The sequence below is a fragment of the Tenrec ecaudatus genome, chromosome 1 (genome assembly GCF_050624435.1).
Source record: "Tenrec ecaudatus isolate mTenEca1 chromosome 1, mTenEca1.hap1, whole genome shotgun sequence".
Taxonomy (NCBI): domain Eukaryota; kingdom Metazoa; phylum Chordata; class Mammalia; order Afrosoricida; family Tenrecidae; genus Tenrec; species Tenrec ecaudatus.
This window is the reverse complement of record NC_134530.1, coordinates 133,346,150-133,373,514: the sequence shown is the minus strand read 5'-3', so window position 1 is coordinate 133,373,514 and position 27,365 is coordinate 133,346,150. Positions and strand designations below refer to the sequence as shown.

Sequence of the window (27,365 nt, the reverse complement as noted above, 5' to 3'; positions counted from 1 at the left end):
GAATGGAAGCTAAACTATAGAGTCTGAATTCCATTTCAGACCTATGGAATCTCTGCTGAGGAGCATGGACTCTGCACAGTCAGCACGTCCCATGTTCGGTATGCTGTAGTTTCCATAACTCACAGCACCAGGCTCACGAAAGGGCATAGAGACAAAAATTAGAACTTGCTCTCGAGGTTAACTTTGCCACACTTTAAAACTCTTATCATATTTCACAGTGTACATTATACATCAGTACAATATGGTACAGTGAAGTCTCTGAGAGCCAGAACTCACAGGACTGCTTTAAGTTTTAGGGTCTCAAGAGTTCTACCTTTGACAAGTTGCAGCCACTACCATTGTGCTGATCTATGTTTAGTGGAAATATTTGAATGCTCCTTGTTTGACAAGTATCTGATTTTACAGGATTTTAATGCATGTGTATAGGTATGTGTATATGTAAATGGACATACGCATACACATGCATACATCACAAATGTATATATCAAAAAAGCCAAAACTCACAGCCATTGTGTTGAGTCCGACTCGTAGTGACCCTATGGGAGAAGGTAGAACTGCCCATGTGGGTTTCTGAGACGAACTCTTTACAGGAGTAGAAAGCCTCATCTGAGGAAAGTTAGCAAGTAATTCATCATCTTCTCTGTTATCTACTCACATATATGCGGCTATTTATAAATGGAATTCTGCTCAAAAACAATGAGGCCTTGTAATGTTGAAACCATTTTTCAAAGTAATCACATAATCTTTTTAGGTGAAAAATGTGAAGTATACCCAATTTCAGTGATCACTTAATTATCTGTTTTACAGTTAAGAATTCAACCCAAATCCACTACCCACTATGTGAAGATTAATCAAATATCACTTTCCCACATCTGAATCATTGCTGACACTAGCCACCCAAGCAACCCTCCTTTGTTCTGCTCCTTGCTGTCTGCGACTAAGCCTGTGCTCACAAGTTAAAAGGATATTTTAAATTCAGATTGCTAAGGTGGATGCCAGCCACACTTGGGAGTCCACAAAACACCTACTGCCCCCGCCCCATCCCCCAGACTACCCAGCTGCATTCTCCAGTTCTAACATGGGCTCCCGCTCTTTCACCTGCTGGCTCTCCTTTCAGGTTCTATAGTTCACCAGAATGATGGATGGAGGTCACAGTCAAATCTCTGAAAGCTTGAATCTGTGTAAGGTGGGAGCCAGTCAGGGAAGGAAAATTCAAACATTTTCTACTAAAAGGAGAGATAGAAAAGGGGTAAGACCATGGGTGAAAGAGAAAGAGTATATATCTATTCCAAATAAATATACACCAAAACCCCAAAATCCACTGCCATTGTGTTGTATTTCTTAACTGTGAAACAGATAATCAAGCGATTACTGAAATTGGGTATATTTTGCATTTATCACCTACAAAGATTACATGAATACTTTGAAAAATGATTTCAACATTACAAAGCCTCATTGTTTTTGAGCAGAGTTCAACTTATAAATGGCCCACATACATGTGATTAGGAAATAGAGAAGATGATGAATTACATGCTAACTTTCCTCAGACAGAGGTATACCTACACCTACAGCTATAGTTATGCACGCCTTTCTGATCTAACCCTTTGTCTAACTAAGACTTAGGACTACTTGATTTTGGTTGGACCTCCAGCTGAGAATTTTACATTTTCACCCCAGATACACTGACACTGGATCCACATTTTAAGCAGATCTTCAAGTGACTCTTATGTGTGAATGGTTGGAAGCCCTGTTTCTAACTGCTGGTTCGCCTTACGATGCCAACATTGTCATGTGAATTACTGAGTGTTTAAACTGATGGGACTCACTTGGGTAAAAAAAGTAAACGACAATTAGACAGTCTACCAATTTTGAGACCCCGTGATCACAAGAAGGAGCCCTAGTTGCATCAGGCTGCTGACTGCAATGTCAGTAGTTGGAAACCACCGGCTGCTCTGTGGGAGAAAGATGAAAGAGGCTTTCTACTCCTGGAAGGAGTTGCCGTCTCAGACACCCGCAGGGGCAATCCTGTGCTGTCCTGTAGGGTTGCCAGGAGTCAGAATGGACACGTCATCCTGTCTCATGGGGGGAGGGGGTGGCACTGTGATCCCCGCTGTGCCTTGGTTGCTCTGAGCCAGAATATTGACCTCAGGGATGGGTGGGCTGGGGTGTGTTCCACTCTCTCCTTCCCTCTTCATTTGCTCCTGATCAGACACGCCCTACTTCCTGAGCTGCAGCTTCAGTGCTGTCCTCTGAAGTGCATTCCTCTGGGCTGGGGAATGGGGGTGCCCACGTAGTTGGGATTGGGGGCCGGCCCCACTGACCTCTATTGGTTCCCTGCTTCTTGCCTGTATGCTGCATGTATGTATGCATTCATGTCTCAGTGCGGGTTGGAGTCTGGTCCCTCTCTCCCTCTCCTGTGGAGATATAAACAGCACCCTCTCCTTGGGTGGGTTAGTGCCCTGTTCCCCTGCCACGCCCCTCTTTCTCTTTTTCTCCCTCCTTATTATTTGGCTGCCATATGTATCCCTGGGTTGGGGTTGGCACCTGCCGTAGTAGCTGGACCTAGCCCCGGGCACGTATGATTTAGTAGCTTTTCCCATAGGTCCCTTTTTGCATTTTTCTTTGCTGACTTCAGTGTACTCATGTTGTGCTTGTTCTTTTGTCCTTCGCTTACTTCACTTAGTTTAATATCCTCCAGTTCTTTCAATGCAGCAGTGTGTTTCATGCGTTCATCACTGCTCTTTAGGGATGCGTAGTAATCCATTGTATGTATGTACCGCAGTTTTTTGCTCCATTCATACGTTGATAGAAATTTGGGTTGTTTCCACTCCTTGCAATTGTGAACTGTGCCACGATGAACATTGGAACACAGATGTCTGGCTGTGGTTTGTTTCTTGCCTCTTCTAGGTATGTACCCAATAGGGGGATTGCTGGGTCGTATGGTAGCTCAATTTCCATCTGTTTTAGATATTGCTATATCGATTTCCATAGTGGCTGTACATACTTACAGGTCCTCCAGCAGTGGATGAGAGTTCCTGTCTCTCCACAGCCCCTCCAACACTTGTTAATTTCTGATTTTTTGAATGAGGTTATCTTTGAGGGTGTTAAGTGGTATTTCATAGTTGTTTTAATTTGCGTTTCTCTTTTGGCTAGGGATGTGGACCATTTTCTCATATGTTTACTGGCCATTTGGATTTCTTCCCTTGAGAAACTTCTGTTTAGGTCCTTTGCCAACTTCCTCAGTGGGAAATTATTTTTTGGTTATTGTTGTATGTTAGCAGAGTATTGTAGATTTTAGTAAGAATGTCTTTGTCTGATGTGTCATTGTTAAAGATGTTTTCCCAATCTGTGTTCTCTCTTATTATTCTCTTGGTGAATTCTTTCGATGTACACAGGTATTTTATCTTCAGCATATCCCACTTGTTATTTTGTGCCTCCTCTGTTTTTGTGTCCTTCCTTATATCTGATAGCCTATGTATTATTCCCTGTGCCAAAGTTCTCAGGTTTGTCTCAATTCCTTCACTGATGGCCCTAATAGTTTGGGGTTTTACTTCAAGGTCTGTGATCTACCTTGAGCTTATTCTTGTGCATGGAGTGAGGTGAGGGTTTTGCTTCATTTTTCTGCAGGTAGATATCCATTTTTTCCAGCACCATTTATTGAAGAGGGCATCTACTTCCCATTTGATATTTTTTGGGCCCTAATTGAAGATTAGTTGTCTGTATGCTGATGATTTTATTTCTGGGGTTTCAATCCTTTTCTATTGGTCTGAGTATCTATCACTATACCAATACCATACTGTTTGACCACTGTGGCTGTATAATATGTGCTAAAGTCAGGTAAAGCAAGCCCTCCCACTCTGTCCTTCTTGAGGAGTTCTCTGCTAATTCTGGGCTTCTTCCCTCTCCATTGAAGTTGGTAATCAGTTTTTCCAATTCTTTGAAGAAAGATGATGGTGTTTGTATAGGGATAGCTTGAACTTGTATAGTGCCTTGTGCAGAACTGACATCTTTACTATATTGAGTCTTCCAATCCAGGAGCACGGGATATCCTTCCATTTGCTGAGGTCGCTCTTGGTTTCTTGTTATAGCATTGTGTAGTTTTCCTTGTTTGACTATTGTGAAGGCTATTACCGTTTTGTGATCTATCTTTTGAAATATGAAATTCCACCTTGGGAATTCTTTTAGACCTTGCTCTATAGGTCCTTCATTTGTATTGTTTTTACAATGAACAAAATTATAATCATAAGTACAGTGCTTTTTAGATTTTAATTTTTGACTGACTGAAAAAGTTATATATAGAATTTTATTATAATTTTAAACACTATTAGTTATACTAAACTTTTTCCCTTACATTGTCTGTGGTATTTCTTTTTTCTTGTGGCTTGATTTGTGAAAAATTTCATGTATATTTTGGTATTTCAACAGACTTGCTTTTTCTGATTTTTAGCCTGCTAGCTGGTTGATTTTTATTACTTTTATTGAAAGCATTCTTCCTTTCTCCTTTTACAGGTTATATTTTATTGTTTTAAAGGCATGTTGAATTAAGTGATTACTTCAATGCTTAGAGTCCTTTTACCCTTTAAAATGTGCTTTTAAGATGTTAAAAATGTCTTCTGAATAATACCTTGATTGCATCCCATGTGTTTTGATGTGAAGTGTCTTAATTGGTGTTCATTTCTAAGGAGACTTGTAATTTAGTTTTGATTGCCTATATAGTCTGAGAGTGTTTAGAAGAGTAGTTTTGTAAGTATCTAGGTGGATCTTCCATCAGCTATCATGTCTCCCCCCTCACGTTTTATTGTTTAATTCTTGTTGCATATTGACAAATGCTATAATCTTCATAATTGTCTTAGGAAACGAGATATTCTCTGGGGCCTAGTATGTAACATTTGTTTGTACTAATACTTATTAATATCTCCTTATAAAGAGTCCCTTATATAGCCATGATATCAAATTTCTTTTTTTCACCCTTGAATCATATTTGATGATATATGTTTCATAATATAATTGCTCATTCATCATTTATTTATGCATGATAAAAATTTATCATGTTTAAATATTTTTTGGCCCATGTTAAAATATGTACTGTGAACATTCTTGTACATGTTTAGTTAAAAAGCATAGTTGTAGAAAGCAGATTTCTAGACAACACATAAATATATACACAATTGGAAGAATTCTATATATTCTAATTTAAGTACTGTATTTTTATACAAACAATATGAACCATCTACATTTATTTTCTAACCAGTACCCCCACACATAGTTCTATAATAGTGCCCCTGTGCAAATTTTTTTACATTATTGTCAAAAATTATAATAGTGAATTAAAAATATACCTCCCAGAAGGAAGGGATGGTGAAGTGAATGGTTGGCCAAGAATGTAGAAGACATGCATTATTTTTTAAAAAGTAAGATATATACCAAAACTAAAATCACTGCCATCAAATCAATTCTGATTCATGGTGACCCTACCAGACAGAGTAGAATCATCCCTTTGAGTTTCTGAGACTTTATATCTTTTTTTTTTACAGGCCCTGCCCCCCCGAGACTATATCTTTACAGGAGTAGATATGTACATGACCATGCAATAGTATGAAATTGCCAATTTTTAAATGTCTTTGTTATTTGGGACTTTGGCTAGTCAAACCCAAATTGAATGGACATATACCGAATAATGTAGCTCAAAAGGCTTTTTCTTTGCCTTGTCTTCAGACATCCTCAAACCAAACTCCCGTTGGTAAAATCTAGGATTCTAGATATAGGTAGTAGTTATTACCTTTAAAACTTTTTAATGTTATTCTTTTGAAAGAATTATATTTGATAGTTTCACTGTTACAACACCATGCTGTACAAATCTGAGACCAGAAGAACGAGACGGTGCCTGGCAACCACTGGCGTCTGTTCTGAAGAGGATCTCTCCAGAAGGTCCTGGGTAGAACAGGAAGAAAATGCCGAACAAAACTCAACATCATAAAAGATACCAGCCTTCCTGGTTGGATAGACACTGGTGGGACCCTTATGACTGTCCCTTAGTTGCCTTTTAGAACTGGAACGGACTTTACCCCTTTGCTAGACTTCTCAGCTATTTTAGGTCAAAGACAGCATTTAACCAAGGACTAAGTTCAGAGAGTTAGCAAGGGAGGAGGAATGGAGCAGGAAGCACAAGGGAGAAGTATAACCTAGTAATGGTACTTTGAGGGGAATGACCATGGACGATTGAGATAAAATGTGTGTGAACTGATGATCCACTCTGCAAACCATCACCTTGTTCACAATTTGAAAGATGGTGGTGTCCTTGCCTTGCCTCTCTCAATTCTTTCACTCCTGAGGAAATTCTCCTTCTTTGACTTTTCAGGTCAAATTTATAAACATGCCCAGCAACCGTTGGTTACATCTGAAAAACACAATGTGACAGACCATCCAAAGAACATAGGAGGATCCCGTTCTCTGCTCCTTCTGAAGGCTCACGGCAAGTTAATGGAGTAGCGGGACCTCTCTGTGGAGTAAATTGACTCAGTGATGGCGGGGTTAGAAATGGTGGTGGGGGTAACTTAGCAGATGTTCATGAATCTCATATATTTAAGCATGAAGAAGTGCCCTAGGCAATTCCAGCATGCAGGAGGGTTGAATATAACTGGGTTAGTTAATGTAGCTTTTTAAGAAGTCTTAATCATGCAATTTATTAATGTTAATAAAAGTAATGGTCTGTGAGTTTGATTGCTTAATCATAAACATAAAAGTTTGGTTTCAGGGATCTAGTTCCGTTATTAAGACCGATCAATAGAACAGTATTTGAGGGTAGACAAGGTGTTCCATTCTATACTTTGGTGTTACACACTAAAGGATGACTAGAACTCAGTTGGAAAAGCAGTCGCCTAAAAACAAGGCTCTGATTTTCTCTGATCTGGTTTTACAGATGACAGTTGATTTCATTTGAAAATGATCTCAGCTTATTGTTAAAAACATTAGATTTAAAAGTAGTAGAATAACATGGCATATACTCTACTATTGTCTATTATTTGGATTTGTGAGAACAACTATTTTGTGTATATTATGTATATATGTATCTGCACACACATTTATATGTATACACACTGTATATAGAGACACATACATGTGTACATATGTGTGTACACTATTATCTCCACTATCATCAATTCTTAGTAAGTCTTCAGTAAAATGCTCTCAAAGTTGAAAATAACATCATTAAAATTTTTTCTCTGGTCAGTTTAGTGGTAGAATTTATATCTTCCATGCAGGAGATTTGGGTTCAGTTCCTGACCAAGGCTCCTTAAGTACAACCACCACTTGTCTGTCAGTGGGGGCTTCTCTGTTACGCTGATGCTGAACAGATTTCAGCCGAGCTTCCAGGTGGAGACAGGCTAGGAATAAAGGCCTGGTGATCCACTTCCAAAAGTCAGCCAATGAAAATCCTCCTTACAATGGTTTGATCCCTTTGTCCATAGGATTGCCTTGATCAGCAACTAACAACAGTTCTTTTTATTGTAAGTCTAGTTTGAGAGCAATTGCACACAGAACTATAAGCTTATTTTCCCCCATTGATATTGGGATATGACATGAGAAAATTCCGAAATAGCATCAAACAGATTGTAATGGCAAAATGATCGCTAAACCCAGACTGGGTTCAAATCCTGACTTTGTAACTTTCGGCATGGTGCTTAATGTTTCTATGTCTTATTTTCCACAGCCAGTAAAGTTGGACGAATAATGGTAACTACTTCTAGGAATTAATATACATAAAATAATTAAAGACTGTGCTTGGCAGGTAACAGGGCTATGGAGGTGTTTAACTATTAGAAGGAAGAGTAGTGGTGGAATAAACTGCAGCGTAAAGACTGTTTTTAGGTTACAGATATGTCAGATGATGGTACTTTCCTGACTTTGTCTTTCTGATCCTTTGGCTTTGGTCAGCGATGAAACGGCTGCAATGGTTTGTGGTAACAATCAGTGTGCATTCTCACCTGTAGGTGCCTTAATGTTTGTAGCATGGATGACTACCGTGAGCATAGGTGTACTCATTGTCCGGTTCTTCAAACCCGTTTGGTCTAAAACTCTCTTCTTTGGTGAAGCAGTTTGGTTTCAGGTAGGTATTTGAGAAAAAGTTTAATGCAATTTCCCTACTATGTGTGAAATGTGAAGCATGAAAATATGTGAAGTGTGCATCTGTGGGTTTGGATCTTTATTGGTTCATCTTTTCTCTCTGGTTTCTCAACCAATTGAGAAGAGAAGAGCTCAAAATAGCTAATACTTTATGAAGGATCCAATTGGGTTAAAGGATAAGCCACTCATGGCACCGAGCGCAGCAAGGCAGGGGAGCAGCATGAAGAAACGGGGGACAGAGGCCTGGCCTCCGGTGGATGGTCAGTGTCTGATCTTTCCCTTGCTCCCAGTGAACACCAGCCATCTCCTCCGTGTGTGGAAGGAGAAACCAGAAGTGTCCCTTTTTAGGTTGCTCCTCCCCATGAGTGAGGGAGGCGGTGTCCTCATGGGAACATGAGTATGAGTGGCTCAGTGCCCTCAACACAAAGAAAACCCCTCATCTTCCATGGACCATGGGGTACAGATGTTTGCTCATATGGTGGAAGATCAGTAACATGTGTTGAGCTTCATTCTACATGTAGAATACACATACATAGCTTATAGATAAATATTGGAATAGTAATGACTTTAAAAGAGGGTATCTTTAGGAGTGTTTTCCAGTCCAGTCTATTCTTTGTCAGTGGTTTGTTGTTGTTTTGTTGTATATTGTTGCTTGGTTTTTCTCTGCCTTGTTTTTGTGCATGTTATTATCTCCGCAGGTCTGTCTAAATAAGATAGGCTGGATGAACAACCTGGAGGAAAAACAATGGGACCGACAGTTCTTGGGGGAAATGAGATAGGGGGAGGTGGGGGGTAAGGAAGTGGTGTTAACAAACCCAGAGACAAGGGAGCAACAAGTGATCCAAATTGGTGGTGAGGTGGGTGTGGGAGGCCTGGTAGGGCATGATCAAGGGTAATGTAACATAGAGGTATAGCTGAAACCCAGGTGGGGACGGAGCATGATAGTGGGACAGGAGGAAAGTCAAGGGAAATAGAGGAAAGAGCTGGGAGGCAAAGGGCATTTATAGAGGTCTAGACAAAGACATGTACATATGCAAATATATATATATATATGAGGATTGGGAAATATATCTATGTGCCTATATTTATAGGTTTAGTAGCGGAAGGACATTGGGCCTCCACTCAAGTACTCCCTTAATGCAAGAATGCTTTCTTCTATTCAATTGGCATTCTATGATGCTCACTCTCCCGACACAACTGCTGAAGACAAAGCGGGTGAATAAGCAAAATGTTGTGAAGAAAGTTGATGGTGCCCAGCTATCAAAAGAAATAGCATCTGGAGTCTTAAAGGCTTGAAGATAAACAAGCGGCCATCTATCTCAGAAGCAACAAAGCCCACATGGAAGAAGCACACCAGCCTGTGTGATGACGAGGTTCCGAAGGGATCAGTTATCAGGCATCAAAGAACAAAAAATCATATCATTGGGGCACACCTCCATGTTACGATCAGTGAGGACAAATGGCTGCATAAGCAAATGTGGCGAAGAAAGCTGATGGTGTCCAGCTATCAAAAAATATAGCGTCTGGGGTCTTAAAGGCTTGAAGGTAAACAAGCGGCCATCTAGCTCAGAAGCAACAAAGCCCACATGGAAAAAGCACAGCAGCCTCTGCAATCACGAGGTGTCTAAGGGATCAGGTATAAGACATCATCAGAACAAAACAATCTTACCATAGTGAATGAAGTGGGAAGTGCAGAGTGGAGACCTAAAGCTCATTTGTCGGCCACTGGAGATCCCCTGGCAGAGGGATCTAGGGGAGGAGATGAGTCAGTCAGGTTGTGATGTAGCACCGATGAAGAATACAGCTTTCTTCTAATTCCTAAATGCTTCCTGCTCCCCCCTTCCCCCGACTATAATGATCCAAATTCTACCTTGCAAGCCTGGCTAGACCAGAGGATGTACACTGGTGCAGATAGGAGCTGGAGGCACAGGGAATCCAGGGCGGATGATACCTTCAGGACCAGGGGTGTGAGTGGTGATACTGGGAGGGTAGAGGGAGAGTGGGTTGGAAAGAGGGAATCAATTACAAGAATCTATATGTGACCTCTTCCCTGGGGGATGGACAACAGAAAAGGGGTTGAAGGGAGATGTCAGACAGGGCAAGATATGACAAAATAATTTATAAATTATCAAGGGCTCATGAGGGAGGGAGGGGCGGAGAGGGAGGGGAAAAAAAGAGGACCTGATGCCAAGGGCTTAAGTGGAGAGCAAATGCTTTGAAAATGATGAGGGCAATGACTGTACAGATGTGCTTTACACAATTGATTTATGTATATGTATGGATTGTGATAAGAGTCGTATAAGCCCCTAATAGAACTTTTTAAAAAACGAGGGTATCTTTGGCATTCCATAGTTGTAGCTCTCAAAGGTTATTGTATCTTATCTCCTATCTTACTCGGCTGGTGGAGCCTATCGGGGCCAACTTGATTTGATTGATTGATTTTTTTTCATTGTCACCTCTCTGTCTCTGCCTCTGCTCACTGTCTCTTTATCCACCAATATCTCTTCGCTGTCATTTCATATCCTCTTCTTCCTCTCTTTAAAACTGTAACTAAGTATCCTAAGTTTTTCCCACAATAATCCTGGCATTTGCATTTTAGTGGCATAATCAACGATGGCCCTTTTCTTACTATTGCCCTAATTGGGCAATGAACTGCACCATTCATAGAAGAAAACTTAATCTTTGCATGTAACATTTTTGAGGAGTTTCAACCTGCGCCTACATGGTACTCTCTTCTTGAATGGTTCTTTGAAGCTAGTGGTTCTCAACCTGTGGGTTGTGACCCCTTTGGAGGTCGAATGACCCTTTCACAGGAGTCACCCGATTCATAACAGTTGCAAAATTATAGTTATGAATTAGCAATGAAAATAACTGTATGGTTGCGGGGGTCACCACAACATGAGGAACTGTATTAAAGGGTCATGGCATTAGGAAGGTTGAGAACCACTGTTTTAAACTAATGCCTGTTTTTAGTCATTTCATATATGGTTTGCTTGTCTACTCAATCCTTTCCAAAATTCCCCAGGAAGCAGTTTTGGCTTATGCCCCGTTTGCTCTGTCTTTCATGGTCCCTTGTAAAGCCCTTTGCCGGCTGGTGGGGCTGGGTAAGTGCTTTCGGAAGGCAAGTCAGCACGCCCAGTGTGTGAGCTCCTCGGTCCTGCTGCTCCGTGCAGGCGAAGTTTTGACACATGCCTTTGAAGGATGAGAATGGTAACTTCGGGCCTTCTCTAATGTTCTGTGGTATACTTAGATGTTTTCTAAAATGGACCCCAAACTGTGCTTATTTTACCTTAGCCAATCTTACTCCAGGGTCTTGCCCCCAAAGTAATAACCCCTCCTTTCTCTCCCGGAGTTAACAAGTCTCTCTCTTCCAGGTGCATCGGATGCTCATGATCACCACATCTGCCCTCACCTGTGTTGCTTTTGTTTTGCCTTTCACATACAGAGGGGGCTGGAGTTGGGTAAGTATATCCTGAGATGTCTTTATAAATCCATTGTATGCGACAGCAGATGGCTGCTTTATTCTTCTTTTGGTTTTGAATCATCTCATCATTGATTCACATGATTGGGGCTCAGGAATGGGCAGGGTCCCGGGTGAAAATGTTCATCCAGAGATTACTTGTAATGAAGTAGGGTTTTAGGCTGGATTAAAATATTATTCCCCCAAAATAGAACTTCGGTTAGTTTTTCTCCCATGTGTTATCCGTTGTCACTGAGTCGAGTCTCACGCATGATGACCCCACGTGTGCAGACTGGAACCACACCATAGAATTTTCAAGGCCAAGGCCATTTTTTATCAGGGCACTTTATCTTCTGAGGTCTCTCCGAGTAGAGTCGAACCTCCAACCTTTGGACTAGTAGTCAGGTGCTTGTCTATTTGCCATTACCCGGGCCTCTTTTTTTCCTCCCATATGGTGGTGAAAATTCTAACTGTGATGTCCCTGAACCATGCAGATAGGTTGCCCACCTAGTAGATTATCACATATGAGTTGCAGTCCTACTGTGTGACTGGCCATGCTAATTGCTTCTCACCTGTTGTCAAACTGAAGCTTCACACGAAGGAGGTCCAAGTAGAAGTCCCAGTGCACCAGTGAAGGAACTGGAGACTTACTCCCAAATGTTTGCCTCGGCTTCACTTCTCTCTCTGCCTTCAGATTCACACACCAGCTGTTCTCGCAAGTCTCTACTGGGATGTTTTTCTGAGACCTCAAACTTAGCATGTCCCCAGTGGAATCCCCGATGGTTTCAGTCCCTCTCCATCTATTGCCATCTCCGTTTTTGCTGCTGGCGGTTCCATTTTTAGGCCAATTTGGGGATGATCCTTCCTTCCTTCCTTTCACACCGCCTGGCCAATCCATCAGCAAAGTCTCTTGGTGCTGCACTTCCGGCCTCCCCGAAGCAACCGCAGGGATTTGTGCCACCAGTATTTCCCTAGGGCCTATAGCAGTAGCCGTTTTCCCGGTGGCCTCCCTTAAACGTCCTCCATCTTGATCTGTTTCCTAAACCCAAAGGGCAGAATATGTATATATTTTTAATGTAAAGCAAGCTCTGCCATTCCTATGGCCCAAACTGGTTTCCCAAATGTCTCCTAGTTTCACTCAAAGTGAAGGCCACAGTTCTTACACCGATGCAATGTTTTGGCTCCTGGTTATGTGTCTATACTCATCTCTGCCTCCTCTCCCTCTAGCTTATCTCATTCCACACCAGCCACCTCACTGGTCTGCAAACCTGCTAAGCGCCTTCTTTGTAGTCTTTGTGTGGATTCTTCCTTCTCCTGGACATGCTTCCTCTATGTCCTAGATCCCCAAATTTACTTGTCTGACTTCCCCATTAAAAAAAAAAGCACCCAGCGTCTCCTAGCAATTAACAGTTATACATAGCCCATAATCTAGGATAAAGTGTAGGCATCAGTTTTTGCAATCCCAATTGGCTCTTTCTGGTGTCTCCAGGGAGAAAGATCTACAATCTCATTTTTAAATATGTATTCACATTGTATCTTCAGTGAGTCTTACCTTACTTTTTTCCTCACAAACTCTTTACTTTTCTATCATATCAAATATTATAATTGACATGTATTTTTGTCTGTTTTCCTAGATGAGTATGTAATCTTCCTAAGAGCGGACATATTTACTCACATCTTAACTGTTGTGTCCCAATCACTCAGAAGAGTCTCTGATACATTGTGGGCACACAGTAAATATTTATTGAGTGAACAACTAAGGGTCTCAAGAATAAGTGACACACCTAAGATCAAGAGCTTGCTTCCATGACAGTCTTCCAGTATTGTAACTAGTCAGATTGCATGTCAAAATTTAATAATGTTTATAATTTAATAGTTTGGACTGGTGCTGTAATGGTGACGATGGAGGAATCTTAAGTCGCAGACATGACTAGGAAATCCTCCTCCTGCTTCTTGAGTAATTTGCAGTTTGTCACACTGTGGTGGCTTGCATGGCGCTATGATACTGGGGGCTATGTCCCTGATATTTCAAATACTAGTAGGGTCACCCAAGGTGCATGGGTTTCAGCACAGCTTCCAGACTAAGAACAGACTACAAAGAAGGAACAGACTGCCTTCTGCTCCAGAAGAATTAGCCACTGCAGACCTTATGAGTGGCACCAGAACACTGTCAGAGCTTCTGACAGAAAATGAGCGCCTGAGGCCGGACGACGCTCAACATGGGACCGCAGAAGAGCTGCCTTCTCCAAGTACTGATGGCCATAATGATGTAGATGGAATAAAGCCTTTGAGACCATCATTTGATGCTGGAGCATACTCAAAATGAGAATTAATAGCTCATTTAATTATTAGGTATCCATTAATATCTAATAATAATCATTATATAGTATCAAGCTATGAATAATTAGAATTTGGTATGTATGAAGTTTGAATCTAGGAATATTAGAAGTCCCTCAAAATGAGACGGAACACATACAGATGGTATACTGTGCACTAGGGAGTTGAAATGGACTGGCACTGGCATTTTGAATTAGGCAGTCATATGACAGATTTCATTCTGCATTGCACTCATTGTTGAAAAGGACATTTTGAGACCTATCTTAAAGTACAGTGGTGTCTGTGATAAGATAATATCTACGAGGAAATCCAGTCAATGGAACTATTATTCGAATTGATGTACCAACCACTAAAGCTATTTATACAGAAATCAAAGAATGTCTCATCATCTTCAGTCTGAAACTGGTCAAACATGTAATCGAGATGCATTGATTATTACTGGCAATTGGAATGCCAAAGTTGGAAACCAAGAGGAAGGAACAATAGTTGGAAGATACAGTCTTGGTGATAGAAACAAAGCTGGCGATATCATGCCAGAATTTTGCAAGACCAACATCTCAGTCATTGCAAATACCATTTCTTCATAAACACAGATCCATGGACTTTTTCAGCTGGAACACACAGAAATCAAACTGTATACTATATTTTCCAACTTAGAAATCACTGTGTTCCTGTTCCTGAGCCTTCACCTGGAGCCTGTGCCAACAGAGTGTGGGATAATTTTCCTCCACTTCTAAAAATGCCGAGGATAGCATCTTCTTAAGTCCTTTCCATAAGCTCGTAAATAGACTCTTGTGCACAGTGTTCCAATCAAACGGTTCACTGTTTGAATAGGCATGCCAGCTAATTAGGAGGAAAAGTACAGCATGAAGTGTCGAAATGCCATGTTGATATTTTTTCTTGGGTTAGACCTTCGTTCTGAGCAGGGTAGGTAAGATTTTAATAAGTGCCAAGAGGTTACTCACTGAATCAGCAACTCTTTCGTGAGGGCCTACGACTCTGTTACGCACTGGGGTTGCAAGGAATTAGAACCCGCAGCTCAGGGAAGCACAAAAATCTACGCAACTGATCACAGCTAGACTCCATCTGAACATGCTGCAATGATTTCTCTCAATATGTTAAGACCAAATAGTCTTGTTAAGTTGCAAATGACCGTCCTGGTGTTGGTGGTCATCTAATAGCCTATTTGGGGAGCGGCTGCTGCCTGTTTTGGGAGAGGATTTCTACCACGCCATTTACATTCTATGTGGCCTTGGACACACACTTTGATATTTCTGAACTTCACCTTTCCTGTTTGTAAAATCAGGATACTGATAACCAGCCATCAGGCCTTATAGTGAAAACTAGTGAAAACATATGCCAGAAGTGGTGTTTGGTACAAAATAGACTCTCAGGGATTGGTGTATAGTATTTTTTTTTAAGATGTAAAGCCGTTAAGGCCCTTCAGCGTTGTGGGTGTGTATTATTTGAAATGAAGGACCTGAATGGATGGGCGTGGTCGGAACCATAAGATGCTGTCATTTTGTTTAGCATGCAGGGTATCACCCCTACCTGGGCTGCACAGTGATGGCTTTGGCAGTTCTGCAGCCTCTTCTAGCAGCGTTCAGGCCACGGATACATGATCCAAGGTGTGTACAGCTTTTATTTATAAATGGTCTCATTGTGAATTTTAGCTGGCAAACACCCGTTTAATTGATAAAAACCTGTGATTGATTTTATTGTCTTAGAAATACTTTAAATTCATTTCAAATATGTCCCCAGGGGAACGATGGGTTTGTGCTCGTGGGGATTTTAACTCTGTCTCTTGGACGGCGCTGACTGGCTCTTTATTTGGTAGGAGGCAGATGTTTAACTGGACTCATTGGAGCATGGGAACAGCTGGGAGAATAATAGCAGGTAAGTAATTGCGATGCCATTGAACCATATGTAATTGCTGGATGTTTACATTACATGATGCAATTTGGCTTGAATGATTTTTAGATGCATTAGTAATTGGTATAATTGGTTGTTGAGGAGAAATCAGCCTTAAACATTGGAATTTGGAAAGCAATTTCTGGAGGTAACTATTTAAGTCATTATTTCAGTTTTAGGTTTTAAACATGATTTTAAAACTTTCCTCTTAAGACGTTTTAGCATTTCTCTTTGCCAGAAGAATAAACTATGCTGATGGCCAGTCTTGGAATAGCTCAGATCGTGGTTGGTTGTGCTCTGGGATGAGGGGGTTGTTGGGTTCAAGCTCTCCAGCCTTTCCACGTGGCTTGTGTCTTCCAGGGTGGGTGACTTTCAGAAGATGAGCATGATTAGCCAATGCACTTTGGAGCTTTATGTAACAAATACCAAGCTCTCACCATAATATTTCCATACATTGTCTGTGGCCTTTGTCTAGATGGGGAAGTACGAGCTGCAGCAGTTCCTGTACCTCTACTTTTCTCCCTGTCACCATTGCAGACTTAATAGAACTTTTTGAGAATGCTGGATAGCTCTTTTTGAAATAATTTCTTGGTCATAATTTCCTAACATAAAATAAAAAAAAGGAAGCTAAAAGAACTATTTGAGAACCCTGCCTAACACTGTTCCTAACTATGAATTCTCTTAATCCAGTAAGTGTTTTCTTGACACAGACTTGTCTGTTGGTAGGACCCCCATGGAAGCCCCAGTGGTGTTGCTGGTTAGATGTTAGGTCAGCTGTTTGAACCCAGCCACCACTCTGTGGGAGAAAGATGAGGTCGTCTGCTCCCACAGAGGCCTATAATCTCAGAAGCCCTGTATCGGGTTGCTATGAGATAGAACTGGCTCAACAACAGTGACTGTGGTCTGTAGAAATGCACACCCACGAACAATGGACTTTTACAATTTAGTGGCGGCAATGTTCCTTGGAATGGATTTGCCAGGACTGAATCTTGCTGAAACACCAAAAACCTACGCACTGATTGGATTTGTAGCCTGGCATGTTGGAACTGAGATCGTTCTGGAGATACATGCTTACCTGCTCACTCGGAAAGGTAACCTACGTGAAAAGCCACATTATATAGAATACATCACTTTTGTATACATGTGGGAATGGAACGAAGTAGTTTCCTGATGCAGCTCGTTGAATATGACGCGATGGCTCACTGAAAATCTCTCTTACGATGATTCCACCTGCGGTAGAAATGGTGGCATGTTTCTTGCCTTTAGTCTGGACCTTCATTCCGATGACTGGGAAGTCAACATGGAGGAAAGAAGGTTTCGTTGAAAGCACACCTCTCATGTCGCGTGCTCCTCTGAGTGGGAGGCAAGTCCTGTGAGAACCAGGAATGCTTGGTGTTGAGGGAACACGAGATGGGGGTGATGAAGGAGGTACCTATAGGTACCCAAAGAGCTGGAGGCATATTTTACCTGTTTGGCAAACTTAGTGTGAGCTGTCACTTAGGTTGCTATGTACACAGAGGAGGAGGTAGCTAGCTACTTAAGCTAGAGAAGAAGGACCTAGTTTTTCTACTTTGTAACAGCACGGTCATTTTTGGGCTTAGTACCAGACAGGGCCAAGACACCTATAATTCCATAAGGAGTGGGGAAATTAGCAGAGCATGGGTAGCCTTTTTGAACTAGCTTCTTTTTAGGCCAAGTGTCCTTGGGGTCCCTAAAATAGTAGATGATGGTTTCTTCTAAAACCAGAGACTCTTTAAGGTCTAGTGAATGCAGGAGCCTGGTTGGTTGGGTAGGAAATATTTGTCCTGCCATTTTGGGTTTTTGATAGGGCTGCTTGCCTGGGGCTTTTGATGCTGAATGAGTAATGGGCTGCTGTTTTGAAGATATGTATGTATTTAAAATTTGGATTGCTAGGACCTTGATGTGGTATTTATTTACTAGAAGAGAGGATATTTTCCTCGGCAAGTATAGGCTAAGCTAGTTTGTCCTGATTTGTAAGAGCCACGAATACTTAGGAAGTTTGTAATATTTGGGAGCTTACAAGCTGCCACAGTGGGAAAATTTATATTGTGGAAGTTGGCAAATGCTACTAATCAGGCTGTGTCACCCCTCCGCCCCCAACTTGAGGAGAGGGAGAAGAGTTCTTCATACCACCGGCCTTTATGACGCTCTGTTGTTCTTGGCAGTTGAAACGTTGGATGACACTAGAATGCAGATCCTTCAGCCCTTTACTGCAGCGGAAGCAGAAGTAAGTCCCTCTTTTATTATTTATTGACTCAAACCTTAGTGGTGGTAGTGTCTTTTCTTCATCTCTCAATTTTCCTTTCAGGGCCATGCATTTAAAAAGGTGGTGCTAGCAATTTATATCTGTGGAAATGTGACTTTTCTCACCATATTCTTATCTGCAATCACCCGACTCTGAAAAGGCCAAGAACTTGACTTTTGTGGACCAGGTGATCATTACCATCAAGCTGAAGAAACTTGAAGCTTGCACTGACCGCCTCAAGCCTGGCATTGGATTCTGACTTGGAAGATGAGGGGCTTGCTTAGGGAAGAATCCTGCTCTGGTCTTTTGAGATCAGCATTTATCAGGCTCCTGTGGGTTATCCACTGATGTCAGGCCTTTCTCTGTATTTCTGGGTCTTACAGGGAAGGCTGTGCCGGGGGAGGAATTCCACTGAATTATTTTCTTTGCTGAGAGTTTTAAGAATCTTAGCATTTAAGGTAAGAAATAAGAACAATTTAGAAAACACAACATCTAAATATGTTCATTAGGATGAAAAGAGATTGTAGTATATAAATATATTTTAGATGGAAAAGGTGCTGGGATACCTTGAAACATTTATTTTAATAAATGACTTTTCTTAGGACATATCTGTCAGTTCAGTTTCTTTTTGGCATGTCATTTGTTCTCTATATTTTGTTACTTCTCTGATAAAGGTGGACGTGGAGCAGATACCATTGTGGGTTTTATTAACATTTAAATATATTCATATTATAATTTATTCCTACAAAATGAAATGTAAGGATTAATGTTTTGCTTAGAGAAAATCCCTTTATATATATTCACTTTTAGTGCTGAGATGGCATTGCATAATATGTTAATCTCCTTGATTATAAGATTTCAATCTTCTAGCATATCGAGATTGTAGATTTGTATTTCAAAATTATTAAAACTCACCCTATTAAGCATATCTACCATTATTCTTTCTCCTTACAGAAATAAAGTAAAATGGTGGGTCTGTTTTGTTAGCAGTTCCTGACATTATAATGATGCGTAGTAATCAGTCCTTCTTCCCTTCCAGTAAATTATGTTATTGTAATGGTAAGGCCTCAAATTTGCTATGAGGAGCTCTAGCCAACGGGTGGTGCTGTCATACCAAAGTAACAACTTGGTTCCCGTTTCTTCGTGATTTATTTTTAGCACTTAGCTGACATCACGACAAGTCCCTTAAATTTCCACCAGCTCGTCTTTGTCTTCATTAAAAAATGTTCTACATTATTTTCTCTTTTCGGTTAGAGCTACAGGGTGGAAACTCAAATTAGGGACCAGAGTTGATATTTTTTGGTTACATTTTAATGGTTTATTTTCTAGCCATGATTACTGGTAACGATTTTTGATATTTTCCTTCACGTTTCTCTGACCTTGTCACAGGCACAGCTGTATTAGGCAAAAGGAATAGCAAACCTGGGGATTCTTTAAAGAGTTTAGGGAGTTATACTTGACTAGTATTCCTTAAGTGTTCTTTCTGACTGTGCTGTAGTGTCTACTTGCCAAAGGAGCTGAGCTCTACCTGGGGGAACTAATAGCCTCAGCTTTGTGACCTACATCTTTTACTACTTAAAACGATAAGTCAATTTTCTTGGTGTTCCTTAGATCGGTGTTTATCATAAGAAGCTTAAGGTTTAGATGTGAACTTTCACTGTGCATGGTTTTTTTTTAAGTGCTAGGGCTTTTACTGTCTGTAGTTGCCATTTACGGCAAGTGCTTTTATTTAAGAAAAACACAGGATAGTAAACTAAATGTATACAAAAAATATTTTCTCCCCTTGTGTAAGGGACTTACACCTCAAGAAATTTATCTTAAAAATAGTAGCCTGTCTCTAAGAAAGAAAAAAATTTTTATGGTAAGAATGAACCTTGGTGTGTATGTTTTTCAAAATATGTAAGCTTTCTGGGTTACCATTGTTGAGGCTAAGATGTTTTCTCTTCTATTGGTCCATCTGTTAGTAGTTAAAGTATTTTTTGTTGCTGTTGAGAATATACTAGCAAAACACACACCAATTCAAGAACGTCTGCAAGTACAATTCATAGACAGTGATGACGCCCTTTGGGCTACACAGCCATGCTCAGCTTCCTTTTCTTATTGTTCCCCTTACACGCAAGCTCCCTTCCCCCTAAGCTTCCTGTCCCAGCTGTCAAGCTGCTGTTGTCAACTGGAGCCTGGATACTTATGAAAAGATCAGAGTACTCACTATAGATCAATTTTACTAGTTAAGAAAAACTATTGTTTAGTTTTAAGAAGAAACGAGATATTTTGGTTTAAGATTTAAGGATTTTCTCAGGACAGTGGTTTCAGGGGTTCATTTAGGTTCCACCGTTCCAGAAAGCATAGATTCTGACAGTATTTGAAATTCTGTTTTACATTTCCCCCACTCGATTAGGATTCTTGCATAGAGTCCTCGATAAAAATATTCAGTAACGGTAGCTGAACACCAACCAGTTCTGGTCTCACGGTAAAGGAGACAGTTTTTCATGAAGACAATTAGGCACACATTCCATATCCTCCTATTCCTGACTTTCCTTTTTCCTCCCTTACTTCTGGAAAGTGGAAACCAATTGTAATGCCCTGGAAGGCTACTTGGCAAGCTTTTTAAAGACCTCAAGCATATACAATGAAGTAGGAGCTAGAACAGAAGCACTAAAGATCATATAGAGCTAATTAACTGAGATGCCCTGCGAAACCTTGAAGATGAACTTCCAAATTAAGAAGTCAAATTCCACGAGATGCTTGATTGCACACAAGCAGTTTCAGTAGCAGCTCTTTTTCTTCTTGTAAATATATCTAGCACATACCTTTTGATGATCAACATTTTATAGGTTTATAACTTATTGACAGCTATTACATCATTAATATGCATAATCCTACTCAATATGGTTTCGTCATTGCCATGAACCCAAACTCAAAACGCAGTGCTCCAGAAGCAATACCTCCTCCTCACACCCACCTTCCTTCTTCCCTTATACCCCTGGTAGCTACTAATGAATTTTGGTCTTGTACATTTGCCCGTCCTTGTCTTTTTATGTAAGTGAAGGTTATCTTTTGATATATCTTTGATTGACAACTAGAGCTGCCCAGAGAAGTCTGAATAGACCAAGCATTTTCATTAGGACTAAGTTTTAATTCTTTTTCTTGTTTGGCGGTCGACAGCCAAACTTGTAGATATCCAATCTCACCTTTTATAAAAGAGAACATTTGTTCGTCTTAAGCTAAGCTCATTTTTCCTTCTTATTTAATAAATGGTGTTTTAAAAATTTCTTTTGGCAGGAGTCATTGTTAGAGTGTCTTTATATCTTCAGAGAAGTCCCCGGCAATGGTCAAATTACAAAAAACAAACAAACCCTCAGACTCACTGCCATCGCGTTGATTCCGACTGCTAGCCACCCCATTGGGTGTATGGATTTTGTGGTGGGATGCTACCAATTTGAAACCACCAGGGGGTCCTGGGCAGAGGATGAGGCTTTCTACCGTAAAGAGTTACAGTCTTGGACACCCACGGGGGGCGGGAGGGGGGGGCGGGGCGGCGGCGATTCCATCCTCTTCTATAGGGTTGCTATGAGCCAATGACGACAGGAAAAATAGTTTTCTTCTAAAAAAAAATGGGTCCTCTAAAAATGAAAGATTAGTATGCTTTTTAAAAACAAAAAAATATATAGAAAATCATGGGTATCATTTAACACAGGTTACTTGGATTTTTATTTTGGGGGTCTTTGGAATTCAATTTTATAGGCATCCATAGGTAACCTAGAGCATAAGCTCTCAAATAAAAGAATCAAATTTATCTTAGTACTTATTTGGTTTTGATCAGGATATTAAAACCCCCTTTAGCTTGTGCTTTGTTCCAGTGTTGGCTTGGCCTTAATGTTTGCTAAATGGTACACACTTCCGTCTCTCATATCCTGCTACCCCCACCCTCATTCTGGATGGAGGGAGAAAGGGAAACGCAGAAGATGCCAACTAGGAAGTCCCAGGAGCGCAGGCTGACATTCTATTTATCTCCGTATGCTGGTGAAACAGAAAAAATAATAAAAGGAACAAAGGTCCTTGTTCAAGATAATCCTCTGTAGATGAAAGAATTGATTCTTCTGAATTCTTTTCCAATCAGATCAGGATACACACTGTTCTGCCCACATCCTGCTGCTTTCCTTCTTGGCTGGCTCCTCTCTGCACCAGCACATTGGCCGTCAGTCACCTGTCTGAAAAGCCCTGCCTGGGCATTTTCTTAGAGACCACATTTTTATCAAGTGCAGGCCCTTTCCCTTGAAATGATCCTTGATTGTATCCAATACGGGCTTCTCCTTATCCTGCTCATCCTTGTAAATACAATGGGGGTGGAGTAGGAGACAGCTGATGCAGTGAGTACAAAATCACCTGGGACTTTCAGGCATTGCGTTGGAAGGCCTGGGTATCCACATTTGCTTGTTCATTTACAGAGCGGCATGCCCTTGGACAAGCCCGCTATTTTCCCTGAGGGTTTTCCCTTCACTTTGAGGGTCCTCTTTTCCGACCCTCTACTTGACCCACCATGATGTCAGAGGTGGGCCCACCCCATTTCCTCATCTGCTATAACCTCATCAACTGTTGACTTCCACACAAAAAATGTTTGTTTTCAGTTAGGAGACTCTAGGACAGCGGTTCTCACTCTGTGGGTCATGACCCCTTTGGGGGGTCGAACGACCCTTTCACAGGCGTCGCCTAAGACCATCACAAAACACATATTTCCTATGGTCTTAGGAACCGAGACTGGTCCTCTATCCGTCTCCAGGCAGGTCCGCCCACGTGCAGATATGCCCATATATGAGTACCTGGCGCGTAAAGACTTACCCATGCTCCACCATGTTTCAAGACAAAATTTAATTTATTTGTCATTAGAAAAAATATGACATATTTTTTGTGATTAACCACTATACTTTAATTATGTTCAACAATGATGCATAAGAGTAGCAAAATTATAGTTATGAAGTAGCAACGAATATAATTTTATGGTTGGGGGTCACCACAACATGAGGAACTGTATTAATGAGTCACGGCATTAGGAAGGTTGAGAATCACTGCTCTAGAAGTTCAAATTCAGGGCGCCAGATTTAGGGGAAATTTTTCTCTCCCTCTTAGCTAGCTCTACCCTTTGAGACAGAGCAGCTTCACTCTCTGTGCTCCCAATCCCTTCAGCTTCTACTTCCAAGTGTCTTGGTTGAGAGGCCCCTTGGTCTCTTCTGCTGACCCAGGCTCCACCCTGTGAGGCCAAGTGTTGCAAAGCATTCCAGCCCTACTCGTGGATACCCACAGGCCCTTACTCCGCCAGGAAGGCTCTTGACCAAAGGCACTCTTGACCAAAGGCACTCAAGCTCTTTTGTTCCGTGGGTCAGCACCCACACGGTCTCACACTGGGCTTCTGGTCCTTCTGCTGCCCTGTCTCTGTCGACGCTACTTGCTGTCTGTACCATCTCTGGTGTTACAACCCTGTGTACTTCCTTCTGAGCCCTCACTAGAATTGCAGCTGTCATTCAGAATCCCACCAAGAGTCTCTTCCGGGCAATTTAGGCTTTTTACTATTGTTGCTAGTTGCCATCGAGCGAGTTCTGACTCATAGCAACCGTGTACATAAAAGAAAGAAGCATTGTGTGGTCTTGTGTAATCCTCTCAGTTGCTATGGTGAGTCTATTGTTGCACACGCGGTGTCAATCCATGTTGTTGAGGGTCGTCCTCTTTTTTGCGGCTGCTCTACTTTACCAAGCAAGGTGTTTTTCTCCCGGCGCTAGTCTCCCCTGATAACATGTCCAAAGTCTCACCCGTTTTACTTCCAAGGAGCATTCTGGCTGTACTTCTTCCAAGATAGATTTCATTGTTCTGATGGCCCACGCTACTTTCAATATTCTTTACCAACTCCATTGTTCAAATGCCTATGTTTCACTACAGTCTTCCTTATTCAATACCCAACTTTCACATGCATAGGAGGTAATTGAAAAGATCATGGTTTGCATCAGTTGTAACCCAGTCCTCCAAGTGACATGTCTTCTTCTTTAACACTTTGTAGAGATTGTGTGCAGCAGATTCACCCCATACGATACATCATTAGATCTCTTGACTGATGCTTCCATGATGTGATAGATAGTTGGGTTTATTGTGCCAACCTGGCCGATAAACACATGTGGGATTAATAAGGTTTCAGTTTAATTGAAGAGCAAAGAGATAAATGGCTCGGTGAGCCTTGCCTTTCAGTCATTGCATGTGTTTTGTGAGTTTGAGGAACTTTGTAGATCAGTGTCGGACATATGGGCTAACGTCGGACTTTTGCGCGTGGACTGGACTGGGTTAGGATGTTTTCTTAATGTACACTTATATAAAACTCTCTCTTATACACATATAAGTTTCTGTGGATTTATTTCTGTAATCTGCCCAGACTAACACACATGATAACTGATTGTATATACAAGCAAAGTGAAATCTTTGACTATTTCAATTTCTTCTCCATTGATTATGGTGCTGACTATTGGTTGATCCAGTTGTGAAGATTTTTATTTTCTTTACAATGAATTGAAATCTTTAATTTTCATTAGCAAGTGTATCAGTTCTCCTTGTTTTCAGCAAGCAAAATTGTGTCATATGCATATTATAGATTAATAAGGCTTAACCCAATTATGATCGCTACCTATTTTTTCACATGGTATAGTATTTTGGATTATTGGTTCAGCATACAGGCTGAACACATTTGGTGAAAGGACACAACCCTGATGGATGCCTTTCCTGATGTTAAACTACACAGGCAGTGTTCCCTTTTTATAACGAGTGACTGCCTCTTCATCACGTACAGATGTAGCATGAGCATAATGAGTGCTCTGGAATTCCCATTCCTTTCAGTGTTACCCACATGTGCTATGATCCACTGTCAAATGTGTTCTCGTAGTCGAGGAAACATAAGTAAACATCCTTCTGGTATTCTTTGATTTTAACCAAGGTCCTTCTGATGTCAGGAATGATATTTTTCTTACATGTGCTCTTTTGAATCCTGTTTGTATTTCTGGTAGCTTCCTGTGGAATGTCCCACTGCAACCATTTTTGAAAATCTTCAGCAAAACATTTTTACTTGCATGTGATATTAACAATATTGTTGGATAATTTCCACATTTTGTTGGGTCACCTTTCTTTGGAATGGGCACAAGTCAGTTGACCAGTCTTCCAAATTTCTTGTCATAGACTAATGAGTGCTTTCAGTGCTTCATCAGCTTGTTGAAACATTTTCATTTGTATTCCATCAATTCTTGAATTCCTGTTTGGTTTGTTGTTGTTAATGCTTTCAGTGTAGCTTGACCTTCTTCCTTTAATACCATTGCTCTTTTTGATCATATGCTAACTCTTGAAATGATTGTTGACCCACCAGCTATTTTTGTTAAGCGACTGTGTATTCCTTCTGTCTTTTTGGATACATTTTTTCTTTGTTCACTATTTTCCCCATAGCATCTTTTAATATTTGACTGTAAGGATGGAAATTTTCTTGACATATACTGAGCATGTTCTTCCTTTTTTGGATTTCCAGGTCTTTACACATTTAATTATAATATTTTACTTTGTCTTCTTGAACTGTCCTTTGAAAATGAGGTCAAAATTGCTGATAGAAAGCATGGCAAAAAAAGAAAACTAATCCCATATTTTTGTATTAATAGAATAGTTTAGGTAAGGATTAAGATAAGCTAGATAAGGATTGAACTGTTTTAAGAATTTAGTATCAGATTCTATTTTGTTTATAATGATTTCTTCTGCTTATTATTGATATAATGATTGATATAAATGTTTATTGAGAAGTATGAAGATAGAGAGCTTATAAGCCCACTTGTCTTCAGCCATTAAAATTGGATCCTTAAATGGGTTTAGGACCCGCCTGCAAAGAAGGCTCTGACAAGATAAGCCCCACCCAGTGCTTTGGAATACTTGCCTAAGGGACTGTTGTTGACAGATTGAAGGAAAAAAAAGGAACTATTTGGATATTTGCATTTTGAACTTGTAGCTTCTGTCAGAAGCTGGAAAAAATCTGGAACCATGAAGAAAACTCCTCTCTAGGACTGAATATTAAAGGGAGCCTGTGGGCAAGCTGAAATGCTTGCTAGGTGACCACCTGGATCCACTTGTAGAGTGAAAGTTGGAGAAATGCAGCAATAAAGAGACAGGTTGAATCTGGCCACTGACACCCATGGACCTGGTTTACAGGAATTAGAGAAGATGAGAGTGGGTTGACTGGTCTGAAGATTAGGACCTAGTAAAGGGATCTAGGCTTGTTGAGAATTTTTGACGAGCCCATGATCTAAAGTTGAGGTGACCAACGCATACCCTAGTGAGGCTAAGAGAGGCAGCCCACATTGAGTTGACAAGAACCCGACCAGATGAAAAGAAGATATTTGAGCCTGTGAATTGGTGCATATTGCTGCAGTCTTTGTGGAAAGCCTGTCCTGATTTGACTTTGCTTCTGGATGCAAATTTCACATCCAGATTCCAACTGGAATGAACATTCTGCATATCATAGAACATGATTGTCTCCTGAGAGAACTGGGTTGATGTAAATGGGAAGTGTAGAAATTGGTTACACAAAATTGGGAGGATAAAGGCATGAAGTGGCTGGTTTACAAACTTTCATAGCTGAGGAAATATATGCATAGGATATTTTTGTTTTGTTCACTGATAGAATGTTATATTTATTTTTGAATTGCATACATTTTAGTTTTATCCTATTAGGTACAGATATGCGTTTGTTATTGTTTGTTTGAAAATTATGGCTAAAGAGTTCTGTGAAAGTGTCAAAGTGACAAGGGGTGGTCTGTGGTAGTTATATAATCATTTGTCAATTTGAGTGAAGGGGTGGAATCTAACCTGTGAATCAGGTGATAGCCAATGAGGCCTCTGTGTGGGCATGGCCTTCTCCTGGGAATTCTGGGAACTCCAGTATTCTTCCCTGGAGGTGGGAGACTCTCTGCTCCAGAGAGACATTTTTTGTTGACAAGCCACATGAAGACAGGCTGATGGCAGTCAGAACCTCAGAGCTGCCTCTACAGCCACTGGATCCATAAGAGTTTATACCCACTGGCCTGTGATCTTCCTGCATTCAGTATCATTGATATGTTTCGTGAGTCCGAAGAGGTCTTTATCAATTGGTATCGGACATATGGGCTAACATCGGACTTATGAACTTGATATGGACTGGGCTGGAATGTTTTCTCAATATTCAATTGTTCTTACATATAAAGCTCTTTCTCATACACATAT

General features: G+C 40.8%; 1 protein-coding gene across 1 annotated transcript in view; it reads left to right on the top strand.

The window, feature by feature from the left end:
• The window catches only part of FRRS1 (ferric chelate reductase 1), a 46,742-nt gene extending 28,488 nt beyond the window's left edge, over window positions 1-18,254 (top strand). The window contains exons 8-15 of the mRNA XM_075540270.1: window positions 6,359-6,472; window positions 7,992-8,107; window positions 11,499-11,585; window positions 15,452-15,549; window positions 15,759-15,817; window positions 16,780-16,923; window positions 18,019-18,080; window positions 18,162-18,254. Of these exons, the coding sequence (XP_075396385.1) occupies window positions 6,359-6,472; window positions 7,992-8,107; window positions 11,499-11,585; window positions 15,452-15,549; window positions 15,759-15,817; window positions 16,780-16,923; window positions 18,019-18,080; window positions 18,162-18,254 (773 nt within the window). The remainder of the gene's footprint in view (window positions 1-6,358; window positions 6,473-7,991; window positions 8,108-11,498; window positions 11,586-15,451; window positions 15,550-15,758; window positions 15,818-16,779; window positions 16,924-18,018; window positions 18,081-18,161) is intronic.
• Window positions 18,255-27,365: the final 9,111 nt, after the last annotated feature.